Source organism: Pelodiscus sinensis, chromosome 9 (assembly GCF_049634645.1).
Source record: "Pelodiscus sinensis isolate JC-2024 chromosome 9, ASM4963464v1, whole genome shotgun sequence".
NCBI classification, from domain to species: Eukaryota; Metazoa; Chordata; order Testudines; family Trionychidae; genus Pelodiscus; species Pelodiscus sinensis.
In genome coordinates this window covers 43,700,681-43,723,487 of record NC_134719.1, presented here as the reverse complement: position 1 = coordinate 43,723,487, position 22,807 = coordinate 43,700,681, and the positions used below count along the sequence as shown (strand labels likewise).

The 22,807-nt window shown below is 43.0% G+C and overlaps 1 protein-coding gene across 2 annotated transcripts in view; it reads right to left on the bottom strand.

The window, feature by feature from the left end:
- Positions 1–1,649: 1,649 nt before the first annotated feature.
- Positions 1,650–22,807, bottom strand: part of EEIG2 (EEIG family member 2) — a 48,180-nt gene continuing 27,022 nt past the window's right edge. Inside the window, exons 6-11 of one of the 2 annotated variants that reach the window (XM_075936647.1) lie at positions 13,008–13,114; positions 10,470–10,565; positions 8,790–8,976; positions 8,560–8,714; positions 7,744–7,813; positions 1,650–4,989 (exon numbers count right to left, since the gene is read on the bottom strand). In XM_075936647.1, the coding sequence (XP_075792762.1) occupies positions 4,947–4,989; positions 7,744–7,813; positions 8,560–8,714; positions 8,790–8,976; positions 10,470–10,565; positions 13,008–13,114 (658 nt within the window). In that variant the 3' untranslated portion in view covers positions 1,650–4,946. The remainder of the gene's footprint in view (positions 4,990–7,743; positions 7,814–8,559; positions 8,715–8,789; positions 8,977–10,469; positions 10,566–13,007; positions 13,115–22,807) is intronic. The other variant, XM_075936648.1, reaches the window with a different exon arrangement.

Here is a 22,807-nt window from a genome sequence, read left to right as displayed (position 1 = left end):
GCCAAGTTGCCCCTGCCCCCCTCTCCGCTGGCCAGACCCTCACCAGCACCCTGTCCCCTGGCCAGATGCCATCCAGCACCCTGTCCTGTGGCCAGACCCCCACCAGCACTCTGGCCCCAGACCAGATTCTCACCAGGGCCCTGCTCCTGCCCAGACACCTACTCCCAGCTTGCTCCTGTACCCTACTTCCCACCCACATTCTGCACCTCCATCCTGCACACTGGACCCCTCATTTTGGCCCCACCTCAGAGCATAGGGGGCCCATAAAATCCACCAACCTGGAACACCAGAAGTGTTAATCTGGCCTGAGCCCTTGAACCTCAGTCCTACCTACCCTCCCTACTGACCATGGGGCAGGAGTGCCACAGGAGGGAGGCGTCTCACTTGGGGCCACATCAGTGAGGCTTTTTTTTTTTTTGAGGGGTTGGTTTTTTGCATCTCACTTGTGTGGTCCCCGGCTGATTTTTCAGTGGGTCAGTGGCCTCCGCCCCAAAACAGGTTCCCCACCCCTCCCATAAACAGAGACAATGATGACACCTTTTGTGTTGAACATACTTTATTTAAAAATTAAGCCTGGCCAACAAGCCCCCATGTTGGGGCCAATTCCCACCTGGCTGCAGCATCATAACACTCCTGCACTCCCCACCTCAACCCCCTGCCCTGAGCCCTTCACATCCCCAAACTCCTGCATTCCCCACATCCCCAGTCTTGTGCCACAACTCTCCTGCACCATCCACACCCCACAACCCTGTCCCCTGAGCCACTTGAAAACAGAATTAAAAGCTCAATTTACCATACATATACTTGTACCATACATATGCTCAAAAATCCTGCTGGGGGACATGTGGGCTGTGTCTACACTGCACCCCTTTTCCGGACAAGGGATGCAGATTAGACAAGTCGGAATTGCAAATGAAGCGGGGGATTTAAATATCCCCCGCTTCATTTGCATAAACATGGCTGCCGCTTTTTCCCGGCAGGGGGCTTTGCCAGAGAAAAGCGCCAGTCTAGACGAGAACTTTCGGAAAATAAAGCCTTTTCTGAAAGATCCCTTATTCCTCTTAAAATCAGGAAAAAAGCGGCAGCCATGTTTATACAAATGAAGCGGGGGATATTTAAATCCCCCGCTTCATTTGCAATTCCGACTTGTCTAATCTGCATCCCTTTTCCGGAAAAGGGTGCAGCGTAGACACAGCCAATGGGTTTGGCATAAATGCTTGTAAAAATTAGGTACAGAAACTAAAAGCTATCAAGGGCTTAAATACTTGTAATGTTATAAACTAACACCTGTGCTTTTTGTACACTAAGTGATTAATGATGCTGACTCATTTCAGATCTCAGGCACTGAATCAAGAAACCAATTTACAGTAACTCATGCTGTACCTTGACCAAAAGCTGAACCCATTGGTCTCAATGCAATCAAATCTATATGTTGCAACTATTTTCCAGGTTGTTATGGAAAATTCCAGATGTTCAAGACTCCTCTGAACTGACAATGATACCTGCTGATGAATGAAGCAGTTCTATTGGAATAATTATTTCAAAATAAGTGATTGCAAACTTCCAGAATGGTGGTGGTAAGGGGCCTTAGTGTATGCACAGGCTGAGAAGGGAATTTTGAACAAAATACTCACCACAGTAAGTTAAGCTAGCTTTGCACTGTTTAATGCCCTGCTGTGCTCTGCAGTTCACATTCAGTGAGTAGAACCTGTTAAGGTTATTACAGAAGCCCACACATTCATTATTTTTATAAAAGCAAAATGAAAATCAAATGACCCAGTTGCAGTACTGTTCTGCAAAACCAAGGAGTACTATTACAAACATTTTTAAATGATATTCCAAAAAAGAAAGAGACCACTGTAGAAAATTAATCTGACATTTTCAATATTAACTTTGTACTCAAATACTGTAGTACGTTTTGCCTTTTCAAGTGAAGGGAGCACCTACCTTTGTTCTGAATGCTGACAAATAGATATAGTAGCTCAAAAAGAAAAGGTGGTTTTGCAAATATGCTTTATTGAACTCAAAACAGAAGAGCACTCTCCATACATTTAAATTTTAAGCCATGAATAATTTTGCAGTCAGTCACAGAACCATGCTGCTGTAGGAAAGCCAGAGGGATGAGGGGAGCATCTTTGGTTACTGGATTACTAGCAATGTCTATGCTGTGTATTTTAAATAAATTATCTGTAACCAACCAGCTCTACTGAACGACACATTTGTTTTCCTCTAAGTATCAACATTAGCTTCTACCCTTATAAAATATATATATTTACAATTAATTTATATTTTAAAAATATAGATTACATTTGAAAAATCAGTAGCAGCCAGCCCCTATTCCTCATATTCTTTAAGGATGCCTCAAGTTCTGCTTTATGTGTTTAATATTTGCCTATTACAGTGGTACATTTTTAATAAAGTCTGGTAAATATCTCTATTAAACAATATTAGTTGAAGGACTGAATTGATTAAACTTTAAAAAAACATAGTATGCTAAAACAGACGAAATAGCAAGATGTAATATTAGGCAGGTTGCATTTAAAGAGATTGTAAATGTAAATTAGAAGCTTTTAAAATTAGTTACTGATTTGTGGCAACAAGCAAATTATGGATAGTTTTACTGGAGTAAAAGTCAGTTTAAAGCAGCATGTACAAAACCAACATCCTTACGTTTCAAGAAAAAAATAGACCCCTCTTGAAGTTGTTTGCCCTTCAGAATGAGTTTTAGGTTATTATTTATGCTCTTTGGCGCCACAACACTCTCCATAAACAATTTAGTAGTATATATTTTTTCTATTTCAAATACAACTTTCTTTCTTTATTGCTATGGTCTCTCAATTTTAACTTAGAGCCAGTAACCTTATCGACTCTTTCTATTTAAAAATTTGGAAAACAAATTGGCATGTATTACCTGTATGATGTAAACACTCAATGGCAACTTTTTAATGAAAGGATCATTTTTACATTTCTTATAAGCATTTTGTTATTTCTCTACAATCTCACCTTTTAACTGCAGTTATTACAAACAAGTTGTATTTAATACATTTTATCCATTAGAACTGCCCAAATTAAAAAAAATTACATAAATCAGTGGAAAATACTCCTTTTACGTACCAGATTTAAAAATATCTCTTATCTAATAATATTCAATAGAATTTGAATACTAATGTTTCCTTTAAGCTAATATAAAGTGTTCATCACTGAACTCAGTTTTATTTATACTCTACACTTATGAAAAAGTAAAACCATGTAAAATGTCTTAATATAGACTAAGATGACTTCCAGAGAAAAGGATCCTAAATACCATTTGTTTCAGAGAAGAATTTGAAACCTTCAGTTTATTAAAGAAAAAAAATGGTAAACTATATGGTTAATTTTCAACAAAACTAGGGTTTCTTCTGCAATTTTATACTGAAATACAGTTCATATAACCTCGAACTGTTAGATTGGCAGCCCATTGGAAATCTTTTTAAAAAAAATAAACATACTTTTACAGCTGACAGCAAAACAATTATTTTGTAAAAAGATGTTTAATTCACCATTTGTCTAAAACTAATACATTTTAGAATAAAGCCATTGCATTTGTGCACATTAGAGTACAATACATTTTGGTCAAAATGTTTCATGCCTGTAAGTGTAACAATAGACAGATAGTGAAGTGGATAGTGATTCTACATAAAAAAGGGTAAGGCCTTTACTCAGAGATTGATTTTTCAGATTGCAGAGTGCATGTATACTATATAAAGTGCTTCTGTTAGTAAATTATATTGGCAGTAGTCTCGATGTTCATTTATTCTTAAAAACTTCATTTGGTAGTCTATCCTTCCCTCCTATCTTCCACCCCTAGGAACAAGGCACCTTCAGATGTAAGTAATACGCAACTGTGAAGGATTAAGCTAGAAAACATGTTCGTAGTGGTGTCAAGCTGCTGACTGCTTTTCACCAGACAGTATCATCCACTGAGCTTTAAGATTCAGGCGTTATCAAAAATCATATTTGGAAGAAACTTTTACTTTTTGTTTAGACAGCTAAATCTCAAGAGTTTAAAGTTTTATTCCCCCAAACATAAAATCACACTATTCTTAAGCATACAAGACCTGCTTGTTGAGTGCTTTACTATGACTTGGTAATTCTGATGTGAAATTTCAAATATAATTGTGTCATTTACATAGGGGGCCAGAAGTCCTGCTTATGTACTTAAGTCACGATATTTTATTTACAAGTTGCAACAAATATGGTTTGATCTAGTCATTTATATTTTGCTTTTATATATTTCTCTCTACCATCTGCTTATTTAACCTTACAGTTCATTATGCTCAATGCATTCACACGTTTAGTACTACTGAAGCAGATGGCATCTTTAAAGCACAACTCATTAGTTTTCTGGGAAAAAATTGATCGCCGTTTTATATTAATTATGGCCTGATAGAGGGAATAAGCCATTATAGCACTGCAATGGCAAGTAATATTTTAAAAGTTAAATATGAAGAATTATTTCTAATGTAGAATTTAAGTTCTGAACTACATTAATTTAAGACTGATCTTATAAAGGGCTTCTTCTAAAAGGTCACATTGCAAATGGAGCACATCCTTATTAATGAGTTTCCATATTAAGCTATGTTCAAATAGACGTCATTTATCAGGTTTCCACAAGATACTTTACACTTAAATCACAAAAGCAAGTAATTCACTAACATTGGGTAACAGTCACAACAATGGTTATGAACTTGTACAAGGGACAGATACTAAAAATTGCTTTGGAACCACTGAAGAAGGATCTTTTATGAACAGGCCCCACTCAGATACTCCAGACCAAATGTGAGCTGGCCTCTTGAAAGAGTCTCTCTCATCACACACAACTTTGATAAATGTTAGAATTAAATGAACACATCTTAATTATCCACTCAGGAACTCTACAAGTATTCTTATGTTCAAATGCTTCTGTTTTAGCGTTTAATCACAACTTGTTCGTATGCTCCAGATCCCACCCTGCAAAAATATTGCAAAAACAAACAAGTTTTCAGTTCTAATTTAAATGGAAGGTATTTATACTGAATATAGAACAATGGAATTTGTTTACTTACAAATTCAGAGAAACAACAAAATGCAAAGTGTTTCCAGATGTCTATTTGAATGTGTAAAACTATTTAGTACAACAGCAGAATATGCAGGTTAGAAAATGCCCTATCATGCCATTGATCAACAACTGTATACAATAGGGCTGCGTCTAGACTGGCATGATTTTGCGGAAATACTTTTAATGGAAAAGTTTTTCCGTTAAAAGTATTTACGCAAAAGCGCATCTAGATTGGCATGGATGCTTTTGCGCAAAAGCATCCATGGCCAGTCTAGACGCAATTTTGCGGAAGAAAGCCCCAATCACCATTTTAGCCATCGGGGCTTTTTTGCGCAAAACAGTTCTTCCCTGTCTACACTGGCCCTCTTGCGCAAGTATTCTTGCACAAGAGGGCTTTTTCCCCGAACGGGAGTGTGAAAGTATTTGCGCAAGAAGCACTGATTTTGTACATTACAAAGTCAGTGCTCTTGCGCAAATTCAAGCGACCAGTGTAGACAGCTGGCAAGTTTTTGCGCTAAAGCAACTGCTTTTGCACAAAATCTTGCCAGTCTAGACGCACTCTAGGGGTTTTCATTTTTATACATACATATTTATTTTCAGGCCAGTACAATTAATTTACTTGGGGAAGGTAAACAATTTCCATAACAAACAGAAGTTATGTATAGCTTGTAGTTTAAGACACGCAAGTCTCACACAGCCAATAACATTTGTATTTACCAGAGAAGAAACAAAAGCACCAGTTCCCTCAGTCTCATTACAAGAAGGCACCTGTAGTCAATTATTTGATGTAGTCAAATCATGGATTAGTTTTTGCAGATTACAAAGGTGTGTGAATTGCAACATGTACTAAATTGCTGAGTTCTAATCATCCTATGTGGATGCTACTGGTATGAACAAAAAGGGGTAGTTAGTTCACATTAACAGGTTTCTTTCAAACAGGACTACATTAATGCAAATTAGCTACCGTTTACTTTATGCCAGAGGTCTCAAACTCTCAACCCATGGGCCAGTCCTGGGCAGAGCAATTGCACAATCCACCCTGGGACTCTCCCAACCTTGGGGAGTGGGGGGGAGAGACCCTGTCTGTTACTGGCCCCCTAAGAACCATCCCTTATCATCGCCCACCCTCCTCTACCCATGGCACCTTCCCCCCAAGCATGTGGCTTTGGGGATTCCTGGGGCAGTGAAGCTTGGTGCCATGCGGCAGCAACAGTGGTGGCCTCCCCACCACTGCACTTCCCACAGTGACCGGAGCTGTGGGGGAAGTGGAGCACACTGAGATGCGCACTCATTCCACTATGCTTCCCCCACAGATTGCCACCACTGCTGCTGGGAGGCGCCAACCCCCCAAAAGCCGCAGGCTTGCAGGGTGCCATGGGGGAAGAGGGTGGAGTGATGGCAGGGAGGAGGGGTCTGAGGACTGGTAATGGACAGTATGACATCCCCTCCCCCAAAGTTCGAGACTGAATTGCACAATTGCTCTGTACAGGCTTGGCCTGTGGGCTAGGAGTTTGAAACCCCTGGTTTATGACACCAGCATCCAAAACAGGGCACTTGGAAGGCAGCATGCTAGTGTGCACTACAATTCACAGCTCTGAACAGCAGGGTCAGGTAGCTCTTAGGTCAGGTTTACCACTAGGGGGCAATGTCAAACTAAGGTACACAACTCCAGCTAGGTCAGCGGTTCCCAGCCTTTTCCAGATGGGGACCCATTTTGACAATTCAGGAAGACTTGGTGACCCAAGGTAATTCAAAAACGGGGGGGGGGGCAGAGCAACCTGGGGAGACACTTGGTGAGCCTTTTGAAATGTAATGGTGACTCATATTTGGGTCCCGACTCATAGGTTGGGAAACCCTGAGCTAGGTGAATAGCGTAGCTGGAATGGATGTACCTTAGTTCAAAGTAGAGTGGTGTCCCTATTGTGGAGGTGTGTCTGTGTCTGTCACTGGGAGAAATTCCCCCGTGTTGACTCCCCTTTACTTTTCTCAACCTGGTGGAGTACCAGAGTTGATGGGACAGTGATCAGTGGTCAATTTATTGGGTCTTTACATAACCTGCTAAAATGACCCCCAGGAAATGTTTACTCTTACTGAGGGATCTAAGGCCTTAGCCACAGAATTAAGTCTCTGGCTGCATTCCCTCTTTACAGGACCACTGTCAAAACCAGAAAGAGAAAGCATAATACCAGATCTACAAAGCAGACATTGGTTTGCCTGGTTAAAATTATACTTCACCAGCACCCTCCTACATGGACTACAACAAGCTTACATATAGTTTAACTGCTTAACATTTTAAATGGCATTTTACATCTCTACCGTGGGATTAAGTGAAAGGGAAAATAAACTGACTATAAGGAAAAAATTCAGATACTAAAGGAATAGGCAAGACTGACAAGAAAAAGGCTTCCTGAGAGCAATTAGGCTGTGGAATAATTAGACCCAGAGGAGTAAGACTATAAGTTTCAAACACAGATGCTTACAGTTAGATCACATCTATCTGGATGCCTCAATATGGATTTAGGAACTTAACTTTATACTTCCAGGTTTGAAGTTTTTGCCTTGTATTATCCAAATAATCTGAGCTGTCATATGTCAGACAAAACCCTAGTACAATATGGTTTTGCTTACTGGTACCTAACAAGTATTTATTGTTCAAAATTACATACCTATTAGGTAGATGATGACTTCCAAAAGAAGTACTCCCCCCAGGGCCCACAAATAATCTCAGGCCTTCTTCTATTAAGGAAAGAAGTTAACATGTTTAAACAGGACACCTTCAATATTGCCAAACAAATATTCTTTAAAGAATCTTTTTTAAAGCCATTTTAAATCCATGAACTTTGTAAATTATATTTTAAAATGACTGCATCTGAAAACAATTGGGACCTAGTCATAAAAAGCTGTGCTTTAGGAGAGGCAGTTTTCTTCTAGGATTGCCTCTGCCTTTGCAGCACAGACTTAGGCTATGTCTACACAGCAGCATTATTTCGGAATAACTGATGTTATTCAGAAATAACATAGTCTGTGTCTATACTACAAGCAGTTATTTCAAAATAATGTCGAGCTGGAGGAATTCTTACTACGAATCCTGCAACCCTCACATTGTACTAGGAGTAAGGGAAGTTGGAGGAAGAGTTCTCTCTCGGACTTCCTACTGCGTAGACAGCGCCAAAACCAAAATAAGCTATTTTGACTTAAGCTATGCAATTGATGTAGCTCAAGTTACATAGCTTATTTTGGCTTTAGCCCTGCTGTGTAGTCGTGCCCCTAGTTGAAGTGATGGGTCCTAGGAGCACATACCCTGCAACCTTCCCTCCCTATCAGAAGACCATATCAGCCAGCAATTTTCCCAGCACAGTTGTTAAACACTCCTTACCCCCACAGAGTAGAGGTGGGGGTGTGCTCATTAAATTAGTACATTTGGACTTCTACTGTACTATTCATCATCTTTCCAAGGTTTTACTTGTTGTCCCCATATATACCTTCTGCACTGGAGTCTAAACTGAAGTCTTGACTCTGTAATATTTTTTCAACAATATCATCTGCATCTACTCTGGTGGCATCAACCCGCTTCAATTGTGACTCTACGGAGTCTTGCTTCACTGGATGCCTGTCAGGATAAATACATTTAGAGAGTCTAAAACTAATGGTCAACACATTTAATTCAGAGCACTATCACTACAAGAAGCCTTTCAAGTTATGTTAAGTGTACCTGCTGAGTTTTTCTGAAGACATATCTTTAACAGGAGTATAAAAACTATCATCTGTTACTTTGGATTCAGTCTCTTCACATGGCTCTAGAATACTTCCAATTCCTGTAGATGTACTTCCCACTGAGGTGTTTCTCCTATGGCAGAGATCAGAAACGCTGGATGATCTGGAGTGACATGTGCTATACCCTATTGGAAAAGAGAGAAGAGACACACATTAGTTAGATTATTGGAGGCCAGAGCTATGTTTTTCTTTAACTCTGAAAAGCACTGGTTTGTTTTTTCTCCCTAATGAGAGCCTACAAATGTTTTCACCCTCACACCCACACACAATCCAATCACTTAATATATTTGCTTTTGGAGTCTTTGTTGTTCTTTTCTCTGCCTTCTTGGATAGTAGCTTCATCAGCTTGGACATAATCTGGTGTTTTCTTTTCAGGTTAAGAAAGAAACATGAAGTAGGAATACATTTTCTCATGTGGATGACTAGCTGTTATCAGGTCCTTTTCATATGTGACTGATTAATTTTGTCTTCATGGTCACTGTTGGGTTTTTTCAGGTCTTTATTTTTTTTTTAATTTCTTCACTTCTTGCATTTGGAGATACATATTCAGAGCCAGACATGCTTTGGTAATTTTGTTTATGTAAAAGAAGGACGAAACTTGATAAAGTTCAAATCCTTCTCTCAGTATTATATGGCATAATTACAGATTTATTTTTGCCAATATTCTGGATACAAATAATTGTAAGTGCAGCTGCTGCAAAAGGAACAAAAAGGACTAAGGGACATTAAAAAAAAAGCTTCTGTTGTACGTTTGTCTCCTCATTGTTTTGGTCAAGCACGTCAGGCAATTTCAATTCAACTTACACATTTAACCTTTACTTAGAAAATCTAGTTTTCTGCCTTTTGGAATGAGCATGAATCTTGTTCATTTACCAATTTTTGAAAATGTTTACATTTTACTTTAGAAGAATTAGCAGTTTTCATTATTTGATTTTGTTTAATTGCTTCTTCCATATCCCTTCTTTTAATGTTAGGCAAGAGGAATCACATGAAGTCATACAATGATGGTTGGTAATCACTGAACATTACTCTTTCATTTGTGGTGTGAATCAACAGCTTCATATCTACTACAATTAGAAGAAGAATTTCCCATTTAGTGAATTCTACACTTTGATGAATGAGAAATAAGGTGAGTCAGTCAGCTTTCAGCAGAGCCATGTTATTAGATGTCTTCCTAACTTCCAGATATTGCTAGAGTCTAGAAAACCCAAGGGCTTAAGTCTATTAGGAAATGAGACTTAACAACTTGGTGTTTTCATCATCACTTACTTCCCTTTTCAACTTTTTAGAATGCTTGAAGCTTTTAGTCTCAATTTAAGAAACATTCAAACTTCAGTTATTTGTTGTTAAAAGCTTCCATATACACTATCTCCATATAAACATTTCAGAATGACAGAGTTAAAAAAAAAAAGTCCCCCCAAAACAAACCAATACAAACCCAGGTAATTTCACAACTGTTGGTAGTTTGGTTTTAAAAAGGTTCAACAATTCAAAAGCTCTAACTAGGTAGAAAGTTTCATTTTACACCAAAGCCTATTTATCTCAAAATGTTTTGTGAAGCTCCTGAAACACAGAAACTAATTAAAACAACTCAAAGGAATTCAACATCAACTTCTACCTGACAGTTTTGATTGCTGGCTTGCATAGCTTGATGTTCTGGAATGTCCACATGCACCAAGTTCATCTGGGACTGATACACTCTTTGCTGAGAGATCTATAATAAATGGCAATCAGAAAATATTTGTGAATACAAAGCAGGTATGGGCAATAATTTTTGCAGGGGGGACCACTCTTAGATTTTCGTAAGTGGTCAAGGGCTGCACTTTTCTATGGAGGAGTTTGGGGTCTGGGATGGAATTTAGGCGCAGAAGGGAGCTCTGGGTAGGAAACTGGGGTGCAGGAGAGGGTGTGGAGTCTGAAAGGGAGTTTGGTGAAGGAGGCGTTTGTGACCTGGGGCAGGAGAATGGTGTACCATGGTCTGGGAGGGAGTATGTGTGCAGATGGGGATTCTGAGGAAGGGGCATAATAAGGAGTTGGGTGTAGGCAGTTGGGTGTAGGGTGCCAGAGGCAGGCTCTGGCCAGGAGGTGCTTACCTAACCAGCTCCTGGGCAGTAACACTCGAGTAGGCTTCCCTGCCTGCCAGCAGCCCCTGGCTGGCTGTCCCTTGTGGCTCTCTGTGCTGCAGGGATGTGAGGGATGCTTTATGCACTGCCCCTTCCCCCAGCCAATGGAAACTGAGAAACTGAGCTGTACTGCCTCTGCCCCCAGCGCCCACTGGAATGTTTCCAGCCAATAGGATCTGAGAGATTTTGCTGGGGCCGGGGACAGCACAGGAAGCCTGTCCCCTTCCCCCTCGCAGAGCAGAAAGCCAGAGAGAGCAGCTAGCTGCTTTGAGTGGCGATGTTCTGTGCCACCTGGGCGGGCGGGCCAGATCAAAAGGCTTGGTGGACTGGATCTTACCTGCCCCAGGCCTATAGCCATTATAAGTCTGAGATATATTATTAGATCTCACAAAGTAAGTAGAGCTGGGACTTGATACTATTAGATAAAAAGCCTCTAAGGAAAATCTAGGTGCTGAAAGTAATGTCAGTATTCAAGTACATGACACTCTCCTGGTCCATAAATAATTACTGATCCCAAAGAGAGATGATCAGTGGTACACAACAGGATAGCTTTCAGCTAAAGTATATTAATGACCACAGGGCACCTTGGGACTTGAGTTAAGAGCCATGGTACTTGTCCCAGAAGAGCAGTGTTACCCTAGTGCTGGCCACTTTTCAGTCAATTTTGTAAAAATTTTTGTAGTTTTAATTGACAGAGTACCATTTCATGTCCTAATATTAATCTAATAGTGATGTGTACTAATAAAATACAGTGAAGCTCACCCTCAAGTTCAAGCCTTTTAATAGTAAGTGAACCAAGTTCTAGAGTGTCAGCTTTCAGTATGATAAATGGCACGAGTTTTAAGTGATTCTTAAAACTTGTACCATTGAAAACCTTATTCAATATCTATCCATGATAAATCAAATTTAATATTGTAGCTAGACATTTAGGCTATGTCTAAACTACACCCCTCTGTTGGCAAAGGGATGTAATTTAGATGTATCAAAAGGGCAAAGGAAGCTGAGATTTAAATATCCCATGCTTCATTTGTATAATGGCGGCCGCCGCTTTTTTCCTGAAACGGGGCTTTTTGGAAAAAACTGGCAGTCTACAACTGCTATGAACATTCCTGTGGATGGAGACCTGTAAGCAAATGCAGAAATATGGGGTTTTTTTTTTAATGTATGCTTCTGTCATTTTGGAAGGATCATAATTTTTTGGAGGGGAGGGGGGGGGAAGCAGGTTCAGTTCACATTGGACTTCATTGGCGCTTATGACTGTAGTATATATAAACTAGCAGGCTTACCCAGTGTTGCCTGGGTACTTCAGGGCAGGGCTTTGAAGATGTGGGTGTGTGTGCAGGAGGATGGGGCTCAGAGGCCTGTTCTCTGCCCCTCTCCCCCCCCCCCCCCCCCCCCGGACTACAGGATCTTTCGAAACAGGGCATTTGTGTCGAAAATGCCCGGTCTAAACTGCCGTCCCCCGCCCTCCATCTCCCGAAAAGCTCTGTTTCGAAAAAAAGCTGCAGCCACCATTATATAAATGAAGCATGGGATATTTAAATCCCGGCTTCATTTGCCCTTTCGATACATCTAAATTACATCCCTCTGCCGACAGAGGGGTGTAGCCTTAGAGTCAATGTATCCACAAAAGCATAATCATTAATAAATTAAAGGTTAAGGGTCAGATTCTGCTCTTAGTTACACTGGTATAAATCTAGAGTAATGCCACTAAGATTTGCTTAAGTAACACCAAAAACACTTACAAAATATTTCTGAATTTTAAAGGGACACAGACAATTGATCCAGTTTCCCTTGCTTTCCCATTTCCAATAGAAATGCTGCTGCAATTACACTAGTGTAAATCCAGCACATCAAAATAATTACTCTGCATTTACATAGTGGTACCAACAGCAATATTGCTCAAAGAGTAGGGTAGAAAGGGAATTTTGGATAAAATGTCTATGTCTGTTTAACATTCAAAATATTTCATGACTGTATTAGCCGTTACTTAGATCTCAAACGCAAGTAAAACCAATGGCATTATTTCATACCTGAAACACCCAAATGTACCTCTTTCAATTTCTCTCCACCTTTCCTGTCCTCATGTAAAGATTCTGATTCTCCAGCAACTGCTATGAACATTCCTGTGGAAGGAGACCTATAAGCAAATGCAGAGATATGGGTTTCTTTTATGTATGCTTCTGTCATTTTGGAAGGATCATGATTTTGGGGGGGGGGGGGGGGGGTGTACAGGTTCAGTTCACATTGGACTTCATTGGCACTTACGACCGTAGTATATATAAACTAGCAGACTTACCCAGTGTTGCCTGGGTACTTCAGGGCAGGGCTTTGAGGATGTGGGTGTGTGCGCAGGAGGATGGGGCTCAGAGGCTCTGCCCCTCCACCAGCCTGCCAGGGACTGTTCTCCTCTCCCCCGCCACCGGCGCTGTGGCCAAGTGTTGGGGCAGAGGGGCTACTTACTGATATGCTGGCAGGCAAGCTGGCAAAGCCCAGCTCTACTGGCCACTCCCTTGGTGGTACGGCTGCCCCCCAGTGGACAGGACACTTTGCAGTATAGCTTGCTTCCCTAGTGACCACTCTCATATCGCATCCCTCAGAACAACGCCCCCCCCTCCTTTGGCACGTTATGGAAAACGGTCCCTTTTCTAGGGCTTCTGGTTGTCCTGGCAGAACCAAACCCTGACCTCGCTTTTGGTTCAGAAAAGAGAAAGCTGCATACCAGATTTGGTGGGCCTAGCTCCGTGGTCACCAACTGGTAGATCGCGATCTACCAGTAGATCTCAGGGGTTCTAAGAGTAGCTCTTGAGCCCTCTCTGAACTGCGCGCCTGCGCAGTACATTTACATTAGATTTCCTCATTTGAGGAGCAGCTACTCACCGAGAAACAACACAGGTGAGTAGCTGCGAGGAATGGTGGGAGCTGGGAGGTCAGGAGAGCTGAAAACACCCCAGCAAGCTGACTGTGGCTTTCAGCTGAAAGAGGCTGCCCTGCGCTCCAGCTGATTGGCGGCTTCTCCTCTGTGCCTGCACCCGTGGAGCTCAGTGCACCCTGGCTGAGCGCAATGGCCAGCTGGCCGGACAGCCACTTCTCTTCCCTCCAGCCCGGCTACCCTGCGCTCAGCCCAGGGAGGCTGCATCTAGCTCCAGCTGTGCTGGAGGAAGCTTCCCAGGCTGAACACAGGATCACAGATGCCCATCTGATGGACTGTATATGACTAGCAATCTCAGACTACAACCCAGACTTCAAGACACTGGCAGATACTGTTCAGTCACAGGTGTCACACTGAGACTTGGTTATTGGAAGAAAAACTATATAATTATCAATACTTGATTTTAGATTTACAAAATAGCAGAGAACAAAATGTATAATTGTAAATGCTTCATTTGACATTTAAATAGCATGAATTAAAAACAGACCACTTATTTCATAACTATAAACATGTGATTTTAATTTTATATATTGCATAATTTAAAAATAAACTGTTTAACAGTGTATAAGGGCTGGGGATAGCAAGTGATGGACAGGAGAATAGAGAGGGCGGGGCTTCAAGGAAGGGGCAGGGCGGTAGATCTTCACCTATTCTGAGACTTAAAAAGTGATCTTGGGTGTAAAAAGGTTGGAGACCACTGGCCTACCTCATACCATTTAGGAGTCCTTGAACAAATGCACTCACAGACAGATGCACTCCAAAATATATAAAGGATACAGGAATGCAGTCCCTCAGTTCCCTTTATCCAAAACTATTCACGTTCAGCATCTCCTGCGAAGTCCATCCATTTGCTCAGCTTCCTAGGGAGGACTGTGAGACTTCTGAAGGATTCGTGGAAATATTAGCTACTACTAAGGGCCAATATATGGTGCATCTTGTTGATTGACTGTTGGATGTTATTTTTAATTGGAAGGAAAGGTGTTTGGTTTGTATTGAATTTTTAATTAGTGCATTTCAAGCCCAGGATACACATTTTGAGTGTATAAACATACTTCTATACGTGGCAGAATACACTGATTCAGTAAAAATAAAAAAGTGTCCAGTGTCTCCTTTCCATAACATTTACATTAATAGAATGTAAGTTTGTTTGCTGGGATATAACGCAAGACCCCTGACTCCAATTCTGAATACATTTATTTTAGTCTAAGATATTACTAATTTGTTTTACATAAGGAGAGCCAATGTGGAATGAATGACATTTAATACCACAGTACTAAGCTAATGCTTACATGATCACTGGCTAGTCAAACAATAGCAGAGTTGAGCTGTCCGGTTTATTTCCATCTGGAAAAGCTTTTCATAGTCTGCAACAGCAATAATTAACAACTGCCTCAATGACCTCAACCATGAACATGGATATAGCAGGCATATTTCCTATTAAGCCTTATTCCTTCCCTTTGACTTGTTCTTAGATCAAATGCATACCTAAGCACAGGAGTGGGCAAAAGAGCCTCCGTGGGTTGGATCTGGCCCACCAAGCAAGTTGATCCAGCCCTCGGAGGCCCTGCCATTCCCCTCTCTCGCAGGTCAATAAGGGCCTTGGGTTGGGGGAAGTGCACCAAGTCATCTCCTGCCCTGCCCCTGCCCTGCCAGGAGTGCATGGCACATAAAAGCATTGTGCGCTCCTGGCAGGGTGGGTGGAGACTTTGCGTGCTCCCCTCGCCCCCAAGCTCTGATTGGCCTGGGGTGACCCCCGGTCAAAAATTATTCCTATCCCTGCCTAAGCAATAAGTTTGGTTACATATACAAGTAATAGGCATAAAAATACTTAAAACTAGAACAGTTCAATGTATAAAAATGTTAATAACTCAGCTACCCCATACCAAATATTATCAGCACGCCAATTTTAACTACAGTAATTCCTCATTTAACACTATCGATGTGTTTCAGAAAATGATCGTGTTAAGTGAAAACATGTTATGTGGGGTCAATTTTCCCATTGAAAATAATGGAAAAGGTGGGGGTTGCATTTCAAGCGGTGGTATCTGTTGGGACTGGGACATAAGGTTGGGGGAGAAAGGGGACTGGGTTACAGCAGGGAGGGGAAGTGTCTGGCTCTGGGGAAGGGAAGGGAAGGAGAGGACAGAGGAGGGGGATTGGGTTGGGAGTATGCCCCTGTGATGGGTCTGCCAGGACCCGCACTGCGTCTAGCAAGGGGGGAGTCGGTGGGGAACTGTGCGGCAAGTGGCGAACCCTCCGCTGCTTTGCAGGGAGGCGGGGGAAGCCCTGTGCAGCCACTGGTGATGGGCCAGCTGGGGAAACCCAGCCACCAGCCTGCAAGCAGGGGCAGAGAAGAGGGGGCACAAGGGGGAATCAGCGGGGAACGGCAAGTCTGGCAAGGGGGAGACAGCAGGGAATGGCAAGTCTGGTGAGGGGGAGTCAGTGGGGTACGGCGCAGCGAGCGGCAAACCTTCTGCCGCTTTGCAGGGAGGCGAGGGAAGTCCCGCACAGCTGCCAGTAACGAGCCGGCTGGGGAAATCGTGTTATTCCGGGGACAGTCATGTAATTCAAAAAACATTCCCTAAAAAAAAATCATGCTATTGCGAAAACGTGTTAAGCAGGCATGTGTTAAATGAGGAATCACTGTATACCTCAAGGTGACAGAGTTTATTGAACACAAACTGGTTTCACTACAGAAGTATGTCTACCACAATATCATGGACTCTGAGAGCCTCCATGCTGTTGAGGACGAGCAGGGAAAGTCTCAGGGAAGGAGATCATCAAGGAGGAGCAGAAGAAAACTCTTTTATGGTTGGGAACCTCTTTCCAGATGTCATGCTACCCTCTCACACTGGAGTTATCCACTGGGAAGTAGGGATGTAAGCGACTAATTGACTAGACTAGTCATCTAGTTGCTTCCCCACCCCTTGCTGCCTCTATCAGAAAGTGGCAGCAAGGGGGAGGGGAAGAGGAGGTGGTGCTGGGGGGAGCCAGCTTAAAAGCCAGTTCCCTCCAGCTGCATGGGAGGGGGCAGAGGCACAGCAGCATTCTATCTTTGAAATGTACAAGAGACTGAGAAGGGTTTCTTGTAGATTTCAAAGATCAAAATGTTGCATGGAGACCAAGTCAGCGGAGCTTGGGCTCCATGCGATGTTTCAATCTTTGAAATGTACAAGAGTCACAGAAGGGGCTCTTGTACATTTCAAAGTGGAAGTGCCTGCATGGAGCTCCGGGCCCTCCCCATTAGCCCCAGGCTCCATGTGGTGTTTCAGTCTCTGAAATGCACAAAAGCCCCTGCGTGGCACTTCAGCCTTTGAAATGTAGCAACAGCTGGGTGGCTCTTGCTACATTTCAAAGCGGAAGCGCCTTTATCGACTAATCAAATAGTCGATGGAAATCCCATTGACTATTTGATTAGTTGATTAATCTAATTTTAACATCCCTACTGGGAAGGGAACCCAAATTAGTAGGAAGAGACAATAGGGATCAGATAGCAATATAGATGGGTTTGTGATGACCAGGAGAACCACATGATGAGCTGCCTGATGGATGTGAAGGTTGCGGATGTCTTGAGGCATCTAAAAAAGCTTACATATGCAGCACTAGGGTGGAGCCCGTGGTGGGACACTTAGGTACAAATGACAAAAGTGGGAGAGAGATGGGGAGGAGAATTTAGGTTGCTAGGTAAAAGATTAAAATTCCTCCATGGTAGCATTCGTTGAAATGCTTCCAATTCCACACCTGGAGCCAGTTAGAAAGAAAGTAGTTGGAGCTGATTTTTATTAGATTAGAAAATTTGAAAATTTCCATTATCTCAGAAGACAGCCAGCAACCAAAACAAAAAACAAAACCAGACATTTGGATCAGCTACAATGTTTGCTGGGTTTTATTTTAAAGTTTAATATTCCAGGAAACAATTAGATCATCAGTTTGAAAGAGATCACCACACCATCTTGAAATAAAATACAAGTTTTAAACACACAACCAAAATATTCTATTTTGCTTTTAATGCAAGCCCCTAACATCAATTATACAATAGAAACAGACTTGTAATCTTGTAACAGGACTTTGGAAAGCTTGGTTACTCATGTTTTTCTGGAAACAAGGTTATCCATAAATCCCAGATACACTGTTTGTGGCAAATCAGTAAACCTCATTAAAATTCTCATTTCAGCTGTAAATACTAGTGTACATAACAAAAGAATAAATTATTAGCATTTAGTAGCCCTTTGGCAATCATCGCTTTGAGTAATACAGGTTAATGTAATCAGTTCCAATGACACATGTAGACATGTGCCAATATATGATTCAAAAAGTAAATACAGGTGTGTACAGTACACAGAATAAAACAAATTCTGCCCTGCTAAACAGATTGAAATACATTTTCATTTCCTGTTCACTATGTACAGAATGTAATCCTTATCCTTTCACTCAGACCCATTTATACTAGGCCCATTAAAAAGAGTCCAGAGCAGTGTACCGGGACTCTAGCAGCTCCAGATCTAACTTGGGAGAATCCCTCCCTGCCTCCACTGTAAGAACCAAGAAAGACTTCTGGCAGGTCATCTTCTGAGGACACCCTCACAAGCTTTAGTGCAGGGGATATGGCCAAATTCCCTGGTTGCCATAACTTAAACAGCCCCTTCTAGGCATCTACAGTACATTAGAGTCTGCTTTGAACTTTGGAGCCTCCCAGTATCTGACAGGTGCAAATGATAGTCTTAGAGTCACCCCAGCCCCACACCTTTCATTAGGCTGAGAATATTGTGCTACATCTCTTAGAATTGAGTCCAAAATAGCATCCAGTATATTTACTTTAATAATGAAATTTGTATTGGTTTATTTGTGTAGAATATATAACAAACTGAAGTCAGTTTATAATATTCCGATGGATTATACAAAGGAATGGCGATTTGATAAGTTTATTATGTTAACTGATGAAAGAGTAATCCCTGAAATTCATATAGCACTTAACGTATTAAACAGGTGAATAATTAGTTCTTACATACTAGCCTCTGAAGACAGCAGTGTAATGGTTCACTACCCACTATATTTTATTCACAAGGGGACTGAACTTTGATCAAGAGTAAGGCTCACAATGTAGGAAAAAAAAATTAGAAGTCTTCAAAAAAAGAAGACATCTGACAGAATAAGAGGGAAGACAGCAATTTTTTCAGATTACTATTATTTTCCTCTTTATACTAGACTAGTTTTTACATCTGTGAGTATCACCTAAGGTTTTTGTATCTTGTCTTTTTGGATATTGTTTGAACAGACTAAAAGAACAGTAGCCAACAATATAAACTGAAGAAGTCTACATAATCTATTGAGAGGGTGCTCATACTGTTAATAGAAACATCTCATAACACAGAACTTTCACCCCATTTTTAACTAATTTAGTTCGACCCATGGTCACCAACCCATTGATCATGACAATGGAGTTAGTGTTGGCTTCCTGCAGGGTGGATAGAAGTCCTGAAGCTGCGTGCCACTTCCAGGGGTTCCGGAAGTGCGCTGGCTGCTCCCCCTCCCCCATGTCTGTGGTGTGCTGGGAACTTGTGGGGCGTGCGGGCAGTCCCCAGAGGAGGCCTGCACCACGAGTTCCCTCCTCTGTGGGGGGAGGAGGTGTGTGGGGGGAGGAGGCGAGTGCAGAGGACTCCCTGTCCCCTATTCCCACTGGCACCCTGTCCCCACCCCAGCACCCACTAGCACCCTTCACCAGTACCATGTCCCCTGCTTCCACCAGCACAGTTAAGGCCACATTAGTGAGACTTGGGGGGGGTTTGGAGGAGGTTTTTTTTGCATCTCACTTGTGTGGCCCCCAACTAACTTTTCTGTGGGTCAGTGACCCCTGACTCAAAACAAGTTCCCTGCTCTTCTCATAAATAAAGACAATGCAGAAACTTTTTGTGTTTGACATAGTATTTTATTTAAAAATGAAGCCTGGCCAACAAACCCCCAATTGGGGCCAAGCCCCCATCTGACTGCAGCATCACAACACTCCTGCACCCCCCACCCAAGACCCTAGATCTAAACCTATCATACACTGGACCCCCCCGCCCATAGCCCCTCACATACCCCAACCCAAATTCCTGCACCCTAACATCCACAAACCTGTGGCTTGCTTAGTACCCCAACCCTCCATCTGATCCCAACACTCCCCAGCCTAGAACCCCCTCCCCGAGCCAGTGTCCACTTCTCCACCTCCTCCTGCATCCAAATTTCCTCCCAAAGCTTGCACAAGCTTGCACCTCTCACCGCTCCCCACTCCAGAGCCCACAAATCCTCTCTCAACCCAGTGAGGGTATGGCTAGACTGCAGGAGTTTTTCCAGGATTATAGCATCCAGGGATGCATTTGTTCTTCCACTTTTTTTTAGTGGAAGAGCAAACATGCTCTTTCGGTAACCCCTGTATTCCTTGTTCCATGAAGAATAAGAGGGCTTCTGAAAGAAAGGGTTTTTCTGACATTTGGTCCAGTCTAGACAGGCCAAACTTTGGAAAAACCTCTTCCTACAGAAGAATTTAAAAAAAAAAGTGGCAGTGTAGAGTGTATAAGGGCTGGGGATAGCAAGTGACGGAGAGGAGGAGAATAGAGAGGGCGGGGCTTCAGGGAAGGACGGGGCGGTAGATCTTGGCTTGTTCTGACATTTTAAAAGTGATCTTGGGTGTAAAAAGATTGGAGACCACTGAGTTAGCCTATAAGAACATAAAAATGGCCGTACTGGATCAGACCAAAGGTCCATCTAGCCCAGTAGCCTGTCTGCTGACAGTGGCCAGTACCAGGTGCCCCAGAGGGGGTGGACCGAAATCAATGATTAAGTGATTTGTCTCCTGCCATCCTTCTCCAGCCTCTGACAAACAGAGGCCAGGGACACCATTTCTATCCCCTGGATAATAGCCTTTTATGGACCTAACCTCCATGAAATTATCTAGCTTCTCTGTAATCTCTGTTATAGTCCTAGCCTTCACAGCCTCCTCTGGCAAGGCGTTCCACAGGTTGACTACGCGCTGTGTGAAGAAGAAATTTCTTTTATTAGTTTTAAACCTGCTACCCATTAATTTCATTTGGTGTCCTCTAGTTCTTCTATTATGGGAACTAATAAATAACTTTTCTTTATTCACTCTCTCCACACCACTCATGATTTTATATACCTCTATCATATCCCCCCTCAGTCTCCTCTTTTCTAAATTGAAAAGTCCCAGTCACTTTAACCTCTCTTCATATGGGACCCATTCCAACCCCCCTAATCATTTTAGTTGACCTTTTCTGAACTCTTTCTAAAGCCAAAATATCTTTTTTGAGGTGGAGACCATATCTGTACACAGTATTCAAGAAGTGGGCGTACCATAGTTTTATACAGGGGTAGTAAGATATTCTGTGTCTTATTTTCTATCCCTTTCTTAATAATTCCTGACATCCCATTTGCCTTTTTGACCGCCACTGAACACTGTGTGGAAATTTTCAGAGAACTATCCATGATAACTCCAAGATCTGTTTCCTGATTTGTTGTAGCCAAATTAGCCCCCATCATACTGTACGTATAGTTGGGGTTATTTTTTCCAACGTGCATTACTTTACACTTATCCACATTAAATTTCATGTGTCATTTTGCTGCCCAATCACTCAGTTTGGTGAGATCTATTTAAAGTTCTTCACAGTCTGCTTCTGTCTTGACTATTTTAAACAGTTTACTATCATCATCTGCAAACTTTACTACCTCGCTGCTTACCCCTTTCTCCAGATCATTTATGAATAAGTTGAACAGGATTGGTCCCAGAACTGACCCTTGGAGGACACCACTAATTACCCTTCTCCATTCTGAAAATTTACCATTTATTCCTACTGTCCCGGGTCGCCCCCGTTGGCGACTGATGCGTTTGCCCCTATGCGCACGGGGCGGAGTGGGGGTCCGGGCCCACCCTCTCTCCGGACCCCGACCCAGGGCCCTAACGCTGAGCGTATCACGCTCTGCGGAAGCAGACGGCGTATGTTCCCCCAAACTCGCCTGCTCACGGGTTCCACAGCCCGCCCTGGGCCCAAGACACTCCGTCCCTCCCCCTTTACGGGTCGGGTTCGGCCCCTCCCGTACCTTTCCGCCGTGCCGCACCCTCGGCGTGCGCTTCCTTCGCCCCTCCTGTCTGCCCGCGTTCCTCCGCCGTGCGCGGGTTGCTCCCCTTCCAGTCTCCTCCGGTCACCCGTCTCCCTGCTCCGGGCCCCCTCCCCATGTCTTCCCCGGTCTCCCTTTTATGCTCCGTTTCCGGGCGCCCTCCTCACTGCCACGCCCCAGCGTGGCCGTGCCGTCAGCGGCCGCCCCCGGCGCGCTCGTGACGTAGGCGCCCTCCTCAGGCGTCTGTCCGTGCCGCGGCGTAACGCCGGGCGGTTGTGCGCTCAGCGCGGCTGGGTCCGCCGCGCCGCTTTTCTGCTCCCCCACCCCGTCCGCCGCTAGCGGGGGGTGACGGGGTTGCCTCACCCCGTCACACACCTCCCCCCTTTCCTCCCACGCCCCCCTCTCCCACGGCTCGTTACCCGGCACTCGGGAGAGGCAGTCCGCATTCTGGTGGTCTTTACCGGCTTTATGTTTTACTTCAAAGGGTTGCATACTTAGGTACCAGCGTAGTATTCGGCTATTGGAGTCCTTCATCGTTTACATCCACTTCAGTGGCGCATGGTCTGTTACCAGCGTGAATGGAATGCCTAGGCGGAAATAACGTAGAGAGTCTACTGCCCATTTGTTGGCCAGCGCTTCCTTCTCTATCGTGGCGTAGCCCCTCTCCCGTGGGAACAGTTTCCTGCTTAGATATACGACCGGGTACTCTGCTTCCCCCTCCTCTTGGGCCAGAACTGCCCCAAGCCCTACCTCGGACGCATCCGTTTGTAGTAGGAAGGGCTTTTCAAAGTC